Below are 16,439 nucleotides of genomic sequence, written 5' to 3' on the forward strand. Positions count from 1 at the left end.
CAACCGAGACCATGTTATACATCTGTCAACCTGTCACCTCAGACCGCTGGCATTGTCAACTGCATGTCGAACCTTTCCATCACCAACCGATACTTTGATAAATATCGACCTTTCAATCATTAACTGTGATAAGTGCCATCCGTCTACTTGTCAACTCCACAAGGGGGGGGGGGTCGTCCGTATTGTGGGAAAATAAAGAATAAAGAGATATAAAATGATGATAAAGATGTACTACGTGCAAGAGGTGGGGGTGAGGTAATTTAAACCATGGGCGGATCCAGAAATTGCAGTTAGGGGGGGGGGGGGACTTTAACATGCAAGGGGTATGGGTTTTCTTTACAGATTTTAAGGGGCTTGATATATGTCAGGGCCGTAAATTAATCTTCAATTTGGAGGAGGCAGGAAATTAGGCGGGGGTCTGGGGGCCCCCCAGACGCTGAGCACATTTTGTGCACACTGAACACGTTTCGTGCAAAATCCTTGATTCTAGGGCCTTCTAAGATGTTACTTGACTAACTCATTCTAAAGGAAAGATTTGGAATGCTTTTTAAGGGAGGTATCACGTTCGTAGTTATTGGAAACAACATAAATTCTAATGAACTTTAAATTTTAATTTTTTTTGGCTCAAAAGTTGGAGGAGGCAGCTGCCTCCTCCGCCTCCATGTAATTTACGGCCCTGTATGTCTCCTATGTAGTTAATGTTACTATTCTCTGTCATTTTTGATAAGATGAAATAAGTGAAATGACACAAATTTTAGAGTTTTTGGAAAAAAATGTTAGTTCTCCCAATAAAAGTAATTCAATGAATCAAAGAATTTTGTCAATTATTTCTCCGAGAGTGGAAGAAATTATTGCTTCTTTTATCGTTTACATTATTTCTAAACAAGAGACATCAGTTTACCTCAATTTCAAGAGGGGGGAGGGGGCGCTTGCTGTGCCCCTTTAAATCCGCCACTGTAAAAAATGTATTAATTACCAAAACGTGTCGCCATCAAAACGACTTCAAAGGTGATTGTAAAGAGGATTCATATTACCGTATTGCTATTGTTTTAATTTGCCACAATCCGGAAGACAAGCCCCTGTGGTGTTATATTTTATAAACTATGGCGCAATAGTTTATAAAATGTAAATTGGCTTAAGAACTACTTGTCCTTATACTACTGCTGAGCCCTAAACAGCTGTGGGATTTTGATTCTAATTTTCAGGGTTTCGGTTTATTTTGGAGATTTGTGTAACATGTTGATCTGGAACTGGTTTATCCGGAATTTGTATTTCAACTGTTACGGTTCGACATTTAGCGACAGATCAATCTTATCCCGTTGGCGATACCCAAAAAGTACAAAATTTGAAAAATTGAAGATCACAGGCAGTGAGTTTTCTTTTGAAGTTTTCCAATATCATTTTTGAGCTGCATTTGAATTCAACTGAATTGGCTCCATTCATTTTGAACTGTTGAATAGGAAGACAAAAGAGAGTTCGCAAACAAAAGGGTTACCGTAGCTGTTCGATATCTAACTGTATTCTATTGTCATCTTTTCTCTCTCTCAGATTTTAAAGTAATTTCTCGATCAAACTTTGACTATTCTTTTTTTTTTTTTTTTTTTACAATGTTTTATCGTCTTAAGTTAGGCTTATTAGCTGAGTCCACTCCATTTCAACCATGGCTATTTCATCATAGGAAGTTCTGTGTGATTATAGATTTTAATTAAATTGTTTTATACCGCAATTTTTTCCCTAAATAAACCTAATACAATTTGAACCAAAATTTCAAATGTTACTCTTGGTCTATTTGACTGACCAACAATTTACATACTATTGATTGGCTTAAATGACCGCACGGTTAATAATCTGCCATATTTCTATTGGCAACATGAGTCGTGTCTCAGTCTGCTGCTTTGTATATTTCATGGCAAAGTTCACCCGATAACTGTTCATATTAATTGATATATTGCTTTCTTTTAAACTAGTGGATACGGTGATAATTGTACACAATCACACTGTCCTATCCAAAGTTCAAAATCAACAAACCATGTGCATCTAGTAAAACAACCTCAAAAAATGAGGGTGTATAGTAAAGCAGGTATAGACTGTGTCCTCGAAGAACAGCTATTTTGTTTGACCCTCGAACAGATCCGTTCATGGGTCAAACAAAACAGCTGTTGTCCTCAGGGCCAGTCAATAACTGTCTAGTTATACACCCAAATTAATGCATATCTACATTCTCTAATGTGTAATTGTATGCCTGATTTTCAATTTAAATGCATATTTGGTAAAATTTAATGAGTATTTACGCTTATATGCACCTTATATGGAGCTTTGTCTTGCAAGGTCATTCTAGTAAAATGTAAACAGAAAATGAAAAACATGACAGATTTTTACACTTTAAAGATATCAAAGCTCAAACAACATTTCAAGAATGGGGTACAGTTACATGTACTTTAATTGGTTGACAAAGTAGATCTGGTGGATTATGTGAAGTTGCAATAGAACTGTATACTACTGATACCAGCCCATGATTTCAGGATCAATGATTCCGAAGGTCCGTCGGACATTGGCAAATGTCCGGTAATTTTTGTTTTGATCCGATCAAAATCAATTGTTGGCCAGACCAAGTGTTCGATAATTTTCTTTTTCAATAAAATACATGATTAGATAAATTTTCAAATTTTAGCAGCATGTCCCAAAATTATTCTGTTCTTTAGTCATGGCAAACAGAAAACATGTTTTATACGTTTAACTCAAATATTTATCAAACTTGCAATCATCTTCAATATAGTGATAATACAATTGAACAATATCCCGTGAAACTAGAGACGTCTTTGAAGCATTTGAATTTGGTAATAAATAACACATAAATAAAGCGTTTTAAGTATACTCTGCAGGGTTCGAAATCAACTTTTTCAAGCACTAGTCCATACGGACTAGTCACTGTTGATGTTCACTAGTCCGCAAAGCATTTTACTAGTCCGTCCAGTACATCATATTAAATGATCTTCATTTTATTCAACATTATTTAATGAAACCAAACACATCACAGTTGCAATCAATTTAATTTCTGACACCTACAGAAGAAAGAGACCACCATATTTTATTTCGCATTCAAGATCTTCAGAAGCATACAATATTAACCTTCGAGTTAATCCTTTTATAAACATCCATAAGTGCGTTCGAGATTGACGTTCCTGTTCTTTTGGTGCTCAGATCTTAGAGCCACAGGAGCTCGAAATTTTATCAATAAAGTCAATAAAATTCACTCGATTGACCAAGTCAACAAACGTGCATGTTCTCAGACCACACTACCTGCAATTCCTGCACCTAGAACACATTCTCGTGATGTGTACTCGGCGTTCGGAATCGGCAGGAATTTGACAATTTGTGCACATTCGAAGAACGGCGGTCTCAAATGCACTCCATTTGTTTGGAAGATCAGATGTCATAGTCATGCATACACTTAACCATGCAGGTAATTAATCGACCATAAGTTCAAACATCTAAGAGACTCGGACAAATCTTGCTAAAAATCTTTACCATATTCAAGATTGATTTCCGGATTTTCACTAGTCCATACGGACTAGTGCTATAGAGAGTTCACGAGTCCGACACGTTTTTTACTAGTCTCGGACTTACGGACATGAGTTAATTTCGAACCCTGCTCTAATCAAGAAGTACTTGAACTACATGGGCACGTTTGATTGAACAATTTGCATTTGAGTTACGCGAATTGCCCAAGTTTGGCCTAGCTGCAGAACTGTAGCTCTCTGAAAAAATATTTTGACATAACAGAGATGTTATGTCAAAATATTTTTTCAGAGAGCTACAGTTCTGCAGCTAAAGTTTGGCCCAGAAAGTTCAAATTTACATGAAAGCTTCCTGACATTTTGTAAAAATCATGGCCCCCAAGGGTAGGGTAGGGCGACATTAGGGGATCAAAGGTTTACATGGGAAAATATATGGACCATCTTTAAAAATCTTCTTCTCAAGAACCACTGGGCCAGAAGTTCAAATTTACATGAAATTTTAAGCTTCCTGATATAGTCTAAATTCAAGTTTGTCAAAACCATGGCCCCCAAGGGTAGGGTGGGGCCACAATAGGGGATTAATTTACATATAAAATTTTAGTCTGGTAAAATGTGATTTGGTCCAGTAATATTTTAACCATTACTGGACCAAATGTCCAGTAAATACCAGAAAGACCTTGGGAAGCACTGCAGGATGTGGTGAACACACCTATTATAAATATTGCAGAAATTTATTCTAATATATTAAAACACGACTAATTCCAATGTATGGATGAGAAACTACAGACTTATGGTGTACAGTAATGCAACTTTGATAACCTGTGGGTTGTAAATCTTTCTGCTCAGCCAAGCTCGCCTACTCTTTTGGTCCTTTTTCTATTTTGGGTGGGAAAGGGGAAAATTTAATCTACATCATATTTTGAAAATCATACCTTCCAGAGGCATCAAAAGATATTGAAAATTAGGAAGTCGATTATAAGAACTAAGAAGGCAGAATTAGGCCTAGTTTTCCACCAGCATCTTGATAACATTTTTTTTGTCATTAATCTGATGACACAATATGAAATGAAGCAAAGTTTAATTTTATAATTATATGTTTTAATTTACATTTCATGTAATTGTAAATACAAATGTGGTAATTTTGCTTTAACTTTTATACCTGAATTTTGATCCCAATTTAAATTATTCACCCGTTCTTTTTAACCAAACCCACTTTATCTTTCAGTCAATAACTTTAATGAGAATTTCTATTGATCAAGTTACTATATAAAGCCATGCAGCGAACAATTCGTTAAAGTGAGACAGCTGGCATTGCTAGCTATATTCTCCTTCCATTCTTCCAATACTGGAATCATGTCTTGTTTTGTTCCTATATGTTGTCCCTTTTTACTTACTAAATCATTATATTATCGAAGGGTTGGGAGATTTTCCTTAATATAGTATATAGGCTAAATTCTAGGCTTTAGGGGTGTGTATTTGTCATATTTATACTGGTAATAAATTCATAAAGTATTGTTAATCTTATTTTCATTTCTATTGAGTTTTTTTTTTCAAGTTTCTAATCACAGTGCAGTTAGCTTGTTTCGAAGTTGCCACCATAAAATAAAATAAAGCAAATACAACGTGAAGTATACAAACGCCAGATCTGCCACACGTGTATTTAGGAAAACAGCACAGATCACATTGATATATTTTAATGCAGCAGATCCTCAGTTCAAACATTCAAACACTACTGTCCAAGTATTGATAGTTCTCACTGAGCTCTATGAAAGTGCCCGAAAATTGAATTTCTTGACTCCCATGCCGAGTCTTTGGCAACAGCAGATAGGTTCAATGCACCTGCCTGTTAACTGTCAACATATACCAGGTACAGGTTTTATACTTGTGTGTACAATGGAATTCACATTTTGCCACTCCACTTACCACAGACTGTTGTTGTATTTGCTGCACTCTTTCTTTCTTCTGTTGATGTTACAACCCTCAGGAACTCAGTAGTATTGTGTTTAAGAACTCATACCATGGATATATACCAAACGTATCGAGGGCTTGTAAAACTTCAAAATCAGGTGACAGTGTGTAAATTCAAGGCAGTAACTTGAAAGTTTACAACAATGATTTAATTTTGCATTAAATTTACAATTATACATGACATCCCAAACACATGAATTTTCACATTTTCTTTGAAATTATCAATTAGTAATTGTTATTTTTCATAACCTTTTAGCTTTAGAAAGTATAGGGCACATACAATCAATCATGTTATAATTGACTTGTTTTAAATATTCAAAACCAGGAAAATGCACAAAATCACTATAGTAACTTCATGGTGCCATATTCAGAATGCTATAAAATCAAAACAATTTTTGCAATCAATTTCATGTAAATAGAAATTTTGCAGTTTTTGAATGGAAAACTTGAATTTGAATATTACCATACATGTACGTGAGATAGGTGTTGATGCTTATGACATAATGATGATAATTTATTTGATTATGATATATATTTTTTTTCAGATTAAGTGGTAATAGTAATGGTACGAAAAACTAAACCCAAGAGAAAAACTACCGAAAAACCCAAGACAAGGAACGATTTAATAACGTCAAGGAAAGGTAGAAAAAAAAATTCAAAACCCTCTTTAAGTGATGTTAAATGTGAACAAAGGAAAACCCGAGGGCAGACCTCTGTCAAATCAACTGATGAAAACACGGGACACAACAGTAAAACAAGCACTTCTAGAAAGCCAAAGATCAGAAATGATATGCTGCAACAAAATAAAAACAAAGATGAGGAAAATTCAAAACCATCTGTAGGTGATGTCGTTAAAAAGGAAAAAGGAAATACCCAGTTCAAAACAGCTGATGAAGATGAAGACTGCAGCAGAAACAAGGGAGAGAAACACGAGGAGCCAGGCGATGATTCTACAAAACCTATTGTTTGTGAGCTTTGTCCATCCATTTTAAAGAATGTAAAATCTTACAAGGAACACCAGAAGATTCACACACGAAAAACACATAAATGCAAAGAGTGTGGGAAATTCTTCAGGTATGAAAGCGTTTTAAGGGAGCATTATCTGATGCATACAGGAGAAACACCTCACCAATGCCAACACTGTCCTAAGAAGTTCCGCACTAAGAGCAATATGAAAAGGCATTTGATTATACATGGCATACATAGTGAGAAACGAGGGTTATACAGGTGTCAGTGCGATATCTGTGGGAAAATGCTGCGCTTTTCGTCAAATTTACTGGCACACAAGAAATCACACGAAGAGGAGAGGCCATTTATGTGTGTGGAGTGTGGAAAACAGTTCAAAATGAAAGCACATTTAGATAACCATATGTCATACCATCTTAAAATTGAACCCCATGAATGTGAAACATGTGGAAAGAAATTTCGGGACAAGTCAAACTTAAGAAAACACCAACTTATTCACAAGGGAGACAGACATTTCAAATGCGACATTTGTGATTGGACATTTCTTAGAAAGGATCAGTTGAAAATGCATCAACGAACTCACACAAAACTTTCCTTCCAGTGCGCAGTATGTGAAAAACAATTCAAAACAGAGGCTTATTACAAGATGCATTTGTCACAACATGCCTTTGGAAACAATTATCTTTGTGATATCTGCAACAAATTTTACAGCAGCAATTCTAATTTGAAAATGCATATGAAAACATGTCATGGGACTTCCAAATCTGTTGATGTCAAAGTTAAAAAGGAAAAGAATTTGCATACTGTAAAGAAAGAGAGTGGGGGCCACAGCAAGATGGAAGTTATCACGGTTTTAGTTTTGAAGGAAAAGGAGAATGTTGCATCCATTTTTAAACATGTCCCACAAAGCCCTACAAAACAAGAGAAAACAAATGAACCTGAAATTTCCAATGAAAAATCTTATATTCAGGAGCAAGACAATATGACAGAAAACAATACTGCTCCTTGTAAAGCCGAAATCAGCATCGAGGAATCTGTCAGTCCTAAACAGTGTACTCTGGGAAATGAAGATTCAAAAGATGAGAAATCTAAGATTGCCAGTGACAAATCTGCCACTCTTGAACAAGACAATAGGGTAGAGCTGGTAGATAAAGCAGACAGCAGTGCCACATCACCCAACACTGAGCTAGGACAGAGTGAGATGATAGATAAAGCAGACAGCAGTGCCATGTCACCCAACACTGAGCTAGGACGGAGTGAGATGATAGATAAAGCAGACAGCAGTGCCACATCACCCAACACTGAGCTAGGACGGAGTGAGATGATAGATAAACCAGACAGCAGTGCCATGTCACCCAACACTGAGCTAGGACGGAGTGAGATGATAGATAAAGCAGACAGCAGTGCCACATCACCCAACACTGAACTAGGACGGAGTGAGATGATAGATAAAGCAGACAGCAGTGCCATGTCACCCAACACTGAGCTAGGACGGAGTGAGATGATAGATAAAGCAGACAGCAGTGCCACATCACCCAACACTGAGCTAGCACAGAGTGAGAGGAAACTTGAAGGAGAACCCAATGATACTGAGGGTGCCCCTGAAATATCTCTTGATGAAGGAACAAATATCATGGAAGAATTCAAAGGCAAACCTGAAATACAGTCTAATCTACATGTAGCTGTAAACCAGTCTGAACTGGTTCAAAATGAAGAGAAACTTACAGCTACACAAATTGAGGGAGGTGTGAAATATATCCAAATTTACACGGATGGCCGGTTACACACTCTAACAAGTGTGAAATCCAGTGCCATGCAAAATTCTTAGGCGACATATTTCTGACTTGCACTTCATTATACAAGTGGTCTACGGTTGTATATAAGCTTCCTCCTCAATTTTCAACTTATTAAGTAATAGGTAAACATGCAAACCCCATAACAACTTTATAACATAGTTTCTTTATGTATGTAAATGACGACTGTACCATGCTTTCAGATGAAAAAAGAAATGTTGAAATTTTATATACATGCATGTGGCAGTCCTGTTCAAAGGTTGTTTCCTTCTCTCCTGATTTGTATTTCCCCCCACAGTCTTATAAGATGATAGGGGAGGAGTGTGGTGGACAGTCTGTAAAAGGTAGTATATATATGAATGTGTAAATTATGATGCATGTGATTTAAGTGTATAGAATATGTTTGTATTCAAGATATTAAATTTAGTTACCATGGCATGTAATTACCTGTACTGTATTTCTACCGACATTTGTCCGTAACCTTGTAAGGCACCTCACTATTTTAAATTTCATGAAAATTGGGCCCTTCTATTATGCTTTGTAGGTCATCTGACTCCATCTTCGCTAACCAAGGCTTTACAGTCTGCTTCTCTACAACTCTTGGCTGCGTTAGCACGATTTTTGTAGCTTTGAGTGGTGTTCTCTAGCGGATGGAGAAAACAAACTCTGTTTGGATTACATCATGTTCAACCAATGAAAATGCGTTTTTCAACTACACTTTGTGTGTTAATTGTTAAAATAAAAATGGCTGCAACCAGTGAGTTACACTATGTTATATGTAAATCATTTAAAATCAATAAACTTTTTTTCGTAGGCAAGGCCTCATTGCACAGTCTACACACCACCATGTTGTATGGAGACTATGGAAATCTTATTAAATGAAAGCGTTTTGAAGACAATGACTAATTGTTTACACGTTCCTTCGTCTTGCATGTGTTCTGATGTAACACGCTTTCTGATTAAATGCAGGGGACTTGGCCTGCATCCAATCATATGCAGGAAATTGTTATCACGAAAATCGTGCTAACGTAGCCAAGGGTTGTAGAGTAGCAGAGCGAATCGTAAACCGTAGTTGGCTAATGAAGATGATCTGACTCAAGTGACCTAGCTATTGTGATTAATGGTTGTCTTTTATTGCAATCCATCATCCTAAAGTTATTGGAACAGAATCAACTAATTTTAAAGCACATAGCAAATATGGTATGGCATTTGGGGGGGGGGGGGGGGGGGGGGAGAGAAACAAAAGTTGTGGATATCATAGTCACAGAATCCCTTAGACCAGAGGGTTGGGGTAAAAACCTTTGAATATTCTCCTTCCCTTCTCCAGTATCTATTGCAGGGAAACTGATGGAAGTCTTTACCAAATATTTGTTAAATGCATGGCCCCTGGATCAGAAAATTGAGCTACATGGTAGGCTATAATGATATAAAGTAAAAATACAGTTGTGTAAAACTGTAAAAATCTACTGGGTTATAAAACAAATGCACATGCAATCATTTTAATGTAGATTAAAGTTTGTTCACATTTCCCCTCAGGGCTAGGATAGGACCACAGTAGGGTTTCAAAGTTTTACTTATGATTAGGCCAATTAAAATTAATTGATATATTATCATCCTCGCCCCTCAAAAAAGGGCCCACCCATATTTTTTTTATTTTCGCAAAAATAACGATTTCAGACAAATTCGCTTCCCAGTGGTATGAGTGAATGATTAAAGTCACAGAATGTTGGTTTTATATCTTCTACCAAGGATTCTTTGAATGTTAACTTGATTAACACTTTGTGTGATGCCTTTTGTCATTAATTTTTTTTCTCGGTGAAATAAAAATTGAAAAATAAATCCTCCCACCCGCCCCATTTTTTTTTTTTTTGTGACCCCGGATGATAATCTAATAATTAAGTTGAAGTGGCCTTAGATAGAAAAATTCTTTAAAAATCATCTTAAGAACAATATGTGAGAATACTAGTTTGTCTAATCGTTATGCAAGAGTACTCAAGTTTTGTAAATTCAAGTTTGTTCATGTACATCATGACCTGAAGTAAGGCCACAAAAGGGGGGGGGGATGTCAAAGTTTTACATAGGATTCTATGGGAAAATTCTTTGAAAATCTTCTCAATAACCTCAAATGAGCATGTAGGAAAATTCTTTTCAAAAACTTCTCAAGAGCCACAAGTTTACGATATCTAAAATAGATATATGCAAGCATTGTTCCGTAGTGTAGATTTGAATTTGTTCAAACTCTGCTCTCTAAGGCTAGAGCAGGGGCTCGGAGTTTTACAAAGGAATATTTAGGAAAAATCTTTTTGCACTTGCACCATGATCCTAGGCCAGGGTTGTTGCTCTACTGTAATTAGAATTTGAAATTTTACATTGGAATGCAATCACTCAGGTGAGGTATGTGGCCCTTGGACCTATATTGCTTCAATTTATGAAGTACCCTGAATGCTTCTGGGGGGGGGGGGGGGGGGGGGGGGGGGGGATATATTTATGGATAATTGGGGGAGGATATATTTATGGATAACATACTAGTATATTAAATGTATTTGTGTTTTAAAGTAGCACCATCCTTAAGTGACTTGTTGAAAGTGGAAAAACTGGATTAATTTCCTCTCATTATAGATGAATTTAATTGATAACCAAAGAAAATTTGTATGTTGCCATCTTTTTAAAGATGTCATCCATACAAAAACAGGAGTATATCTCGACATCAGAAAATCACATATTTTCGTTAAACAGAATGATGGAGATAGTCTTGATAAAAACTTGTTAAAACGACAAATTTTAAATGTCAACAGTTATTAAAAAAAACCCTGCTAATTCATGAATATGTTTAAATTATCGATAATTGTAGATATTAGAGAAAGCATTGTATAACAGACATGCAGCAGAGGAAATGCCAGCTTAATAGTTATTGATTGATTGATTGCTGTTTTCCGCCACACTCAACAATTTTTCAGTTATCTGGTGGCGCCCAGTTTTTATTGGTGGAAGAGAGAACCCAGATACAATGTACCTGGGAAGAGACCACCGACTTTCCGAAAGTAAACTGGGAAACTTTCTCACTTACCGGCGCGAGCGGGATTCGAACCCGCGCCGACAGAGGTGAGAGGCCGTGTATTGCCCTTGACAGCATTTTCTTCATTATAGAATAATTGATTACTTAAAAATGGAAATTATAAACTTTTTCAGTAACATTAATAGTTTACCAGATTTTTTATTTTATTCTGTACAGTAGATAAAATTCTTCCAAAAGATATATTTGTATCATGTGCAAAGTTTAATTAAATAAAGATTTTGCAAAAGCCTATGACGTAACATGAGGATCAATCTACCATAAGTAAAATATTCTTAGCACAGCAAGTTTTAAGTTTTGAGTCTATACTTTACAATCCTTGTAGAAAGAATTTTAGATAATGGTTATCCTAAGCTTAGGTAATGATTATTGTTATTAGGGTGATGATAAAAATTCTGTTTATCTGCAAAGGCATTGCACAATTTCTAAATTTCAGTCAGTATTATTGATGTATATGCATACCACAGTCTGCCAAGAAAACACTTAAATAACATCTATTTTAGTGTTATTGATACTACATTGAAACTAAATGGATATTTAGAAAGAACAGATAGTCCTTTACAAAATTGTTAATGTGATGATCCCAAGGATAGGGGTTTTGGTATCGGGGTGGGACCAAAATGGTCAGTTATTAAATGTGTGAACAATAGACTTTTTTAACTTATTGATAACTATCATTCCAATTCTTTTCAAATTTGGTATGAAGCATTTTTGGAACAAGGGGGCCATAAATTGTAAATTTCAGGATTCCTGCATCCTAGGGGCAGGGCAAAAACTGCCCAAAATTGACCAATTTTCAAAAATCTTCTTCTCTAGAACTTCACATGTTTATGAAGAACTAAATACATAGTGATGCAGAGCAGGAAAGCCTCTACCAAAATTGTAAATTTCATGATCCCAGGGGTAGGGGTTGAATTCAGCATTAGATGTAAAAGTCTGAGTCTAGTCATTTAGTAAAGATCTCAATTTGGTGATGACACTTCACCTGAAGCTGGTGATATCTCAATATAAGCAAGAGGTTCTCCAAAAAAACTCCAATCAAGCATCAAGTTTGTTATCATCAAATACAATGAAATTCTACAATATCAAAACAATAAACTGCACGCATAATTACATTCTCAGAAAATAAACAATCATTATTTTCAGAGAGTATATATCTTCTATATATTCAAAAAATAAAAGCATGCATGAAGTTCAGTTCACAACAGCGTTACTGCACATCACTTACTTTCTGTAACTATTGAGAAAATGAGAGGCCCATAGACCTTAACAGTCACCTGAGTTTCACAGCATTTAGTATTATTAATAACATTGTCAAGTATACCAGGTATCACTTATGAAATAAAACTTCAAGATCAGAGTAGGGAGAGCAATAGTCACCACCTCTATTAACAACTCTGGTAGGGAGAGGAATAATCACTACCTCTATTAACAACTCGGGTAGGGAAAGGAATAGTCACTACATCTATTAACAACTCAGGTAGGGGGAGCAATAGTCACTACCTCTATTAACAACTCGAGTAGGGGAAGGAATAATCACTACCTTTATTAACCTCTTGAGTAGGGGATGGAATAGTCACTGCCTCTCTTAACAACTTAGGTAGGGAGAGCAATAGTCACCACCTCTATTAACAACTCTGGTAGGGAGAGCAATAGTCACCACCTCTATTAACAACTCTGGTAGGGAGAGGAATAATCACTACCTCTATTAACAACTCTGGTAGGGGGAGGAATAGTCACTACCTCTATTAACAACTCGGGTAGGGAAAGGAATAGTCACTACATCTATTAACAACTCGGGTAGGGGGAGCAATAGTCACTACCTCTATTAACAACTCGAGTAGGGGAAGGAATAATCACTACCTTTATTAACCTCTTGAGTAGGGGATGGAATAGTCACTGCCTCTCTTAACAACTTAGGTAGGGAGAGCAATAGTCACCACCTCTATTAACAACTCTGGTAGGGAGAGCAATAGTCACCACCTCTATTAACAACTCTGGTAGGGAGAGGAATAATTACTACCTCTATTAACAACTCGGGTAAGGAGAGGAATAGTCACTACATCTATTAACAACTCGAGTAGGGAGAGCATTAGTCACTACCTCTATTAACAACTCGAGTAGGGGGAGCAATAGTCACTACCTCTATTAACAACTCGAGTAGGGGAAGGAATAATCACTACCTTTATTAACCACTTGAGTAGGGGATGGAATAGTCACTACCTCTATTAACAACTCGGGTAGGGAGAGGAATAGTCACTATGTCTATTAACAACTCGGGTAGGGAGAGCAATAGTCACCACCTCTATTAACAACTTGGGTAGGGGGAGCAATACTCACTACCTCTATTAACAACTCGAGTAGGGAGAGGAATAGTCACTACCTCTATTAACAACTCTGGTAGGGAGAGCAATAGTCACTACATCTATTAACAACTCGGGTAGGGGAGGAATAGTTGGGGGAATAGTCACTACTTCTACTAACAACTGAGTAGGGGGAGGAATAGTCACCACCTCTATTAACAACTCGGGTAGGGAGAGCAATAGTCACTACATCTATTAACAACTCGGGTAGGGGAGGAATAGTTGGGGGAATAGTCACTACTTCTACTAACAACTGAGTAGGGGGAGGAATAGTCACTACATCAATTAACAACTCGAGTAGGGAGAGCAATAGTCACTACATCAATTAACAACTCGAGTAGGGAGAGCAATAGTCACTACATCTATTAACAACTCGAGTAGGGAGAGCAATAGTCACTACATCTATTAACAACTCGAGTAGGGGGAGGAATAGTCACTACCTCTATTAACAACTCGATTTTCTTTTTGTTGTACATAAAGAAAGTCTGTGTAGAGTGTTATATTCCGTACATGGTTCTGGGTATATTGCAGCTGGGCGCGACCTTTGACTCTTAAAGCTGACATGAGGTTATATTTACCTACCATGTTTTTGCGCATATTTATTCAAGAAATCATGTACACTCCACTGTGTTTGTTACACTTGATTGGTATGCCGGCTTACCCCTCAAAGACTGCACATTATCTCTGATACATCAATCACTCATGTACAAGGCTTCAATGTTGTGCAGGTTCTGTGACCAGTGAAAGTGGACATGGTGGAGAATAGCTGCAGAACTGAAGCTCTCTGAAAAAAACATTGTGTCCGTCACAATATTTTTTTCAGAGAGCTACAGTTCTGCAGCTAGGTGGAGAATACTGTACAGGCATAATATATGACTGGAATACTTATGTGAATGTGCATAGATGCACACTCAATGTACATTGAATGTAAATCAGATAATAAATTTCTTACCATGTGAGATTTATCTATACACATTTGACAGATACTAAGTTAAAATAACTGGAACACCCTGAGGTTAAAATTTCGGAGGATTCTCAAGAGTGGATACCACGTAGTATTCAATAAGGTCTGCATCCAAAGTAAAAACTTTAAGATAAAAAACAGATCAACACATCATGAAAATGCATTTCACATTTATTTGGTTGACCGGTTTCGACCTTAGACGATCGTCATCAGAACCCATTTGACAGATACTAAACTGTAGATAATTGAGCCCATGGGCATTTACAATATGTAAGTAATGTATACATGCACCAAAACAGACATTCCGTTTTTGACAATTAAGAAAGCGCAGATGAATTATCTCCCTGTACCCACTTCCACGAAGACGGATATGCACATTACACTACATATTGCATTTACCTGATCTGTCACAGAAGAAAGATCAAGAATATCGTTTTATCTGCAGAAAATTACAACATATGAACCAATTCAGAAGCCATTGTGATGAAATGAAATCTGGAAGACAATGACATTTCTTGTTTACATCACTGAAATTCACATATTTTTATGGAGAGTGGGTCACTCCTTTAGCTAGTATTAAACTTGGGATACTATAAAACTTGTACCAAAATCAATCTAATAAGCTTTTAAAATTACTTAATTCTATTTCAAATTCTGTATTCTTGTTCTTATTATATACAATCTAATTAAAATTAGCTGTTTTGAATCCACTACCGCTTCTCAAACGGTTTGAGAAGCGGTAGTGGATTCAAAACAGCTAATTTTAACTAGATTGCGTTAGATACTACCACACTTACTCATTGAACAGCAATCATATGTTGAGCAAATTTCGAGATATTATTCGAAGTGAAAGAGGGATCATATGACGATCGAGTGATAAACACACCCCGTTTTTTTTTAGCTCACCTGAGCTGAAAGCTCAAGTGAGCTTTTCTGATCGCCTGTTGTCGGTCGTTTGTCTGTCTGTATATTTTTTTTTTGTTTTACATTTTCGACTTCTCCAGATCCACTAAGCCAATTTCAACCAAACTTCGCTAAAAGCATCCTTGAGTAAAGGGCTTTTAAGTGTGTTCAAATGAAGGGCCATGCCCCCTTCAAAGGGGAGATAATCACAAAAAGGCAAAAATAGGGAGGGGTTACAGTGTATTTAAAAAATCTCCCCAAGAACCACTGAGCCAGAAGAGCTGAAATTTACATGAAAGCTCCCCGGCATAGTGCAGATTCAAGTTTGTTCAAATCATGGGCCCCTGGGCTAGGATAGGGCCACAATAGAGGATGAAAGTTTTACATACAAATATGAATAGAAAATCTTTAAATATGGGCCAAGGTGACTCAGGTGTGCGATATAGGCCTCTTGTCTTTCTTTCATGTGACGAGTGATAAACACAACTGCATGTCCCAAAGGAATTTTACGATTTTTTCTCCACTCGATGCAATGCTGTATAAGGAATTTGGATTTGCATTTTGTCCTGATGATTTGTACAAGCGCAATTACTTAACCAGGATGACTTTGGGCTATTTAATGGCCTTTCAGTTGTATTGATCTTGTAAATCATGCCGTATTTCCAAGTGCTTTATTAAGGTTTTCCTGTCTGAGAGTGTGGAAATAATATAATTAAGATAGACTCAATTAATTTTTTCGCGACAGATCACCGAATTCTGAAAAAAATAAAAGAGTGTCGTACGACAGGATATGATGACGTATAATTTGTGTCATTTTACCTCAGTGAAAAAAAAAAATGAAATAAATTGTTTTTACTACGATTTAATAAATTGTGTAAACAATTCAAAAAG

At 36.5% G+C, this 16,439-nt stretch overlaps 1 protein-coding gene across 1 annotated transcript; it reads left to right on the top strand.

Moving 5' to 3' along the window:
* The first annotated feature begins 695 nt into the window (after window positions 1–695).
* Window positions 696–9,003, top strand: LOC125645691 (zinc finger protein 93-like). Its single transcript, XM_048871466.2, has 2 exons — window positions 696–1,369; window positions 6,032–9,003. The coding sequence occupies exon 2, from the start codon at window positions 6,049–6,051 to the stop codon at window positions 8,278–8,280; it is 2,232 nt and encodes a 743-aa protein (XP_048727423.2). The 5' UTR covers window positions 696–1,369; window positions 6,032–6,048; the 3' UTR covers window positions 8,281–9,003.
* Window positions 9,004–16,439: the final 7,436 nt, after the last annotated feature.

The sequence above is a fragment of the Ostrea edulis genome, chromosome 6 (assembly GCF_947568905.1).
Source record: "Ostrea edulis chromosome 6, xbOstEdul1.1, whole genome shotgun sequence".
NCBI lineage: Eukaryota > Metazoa > Mollusca > Bivalvia > Ostreida > Ostreidae > Ostrea > Ostrea edulis.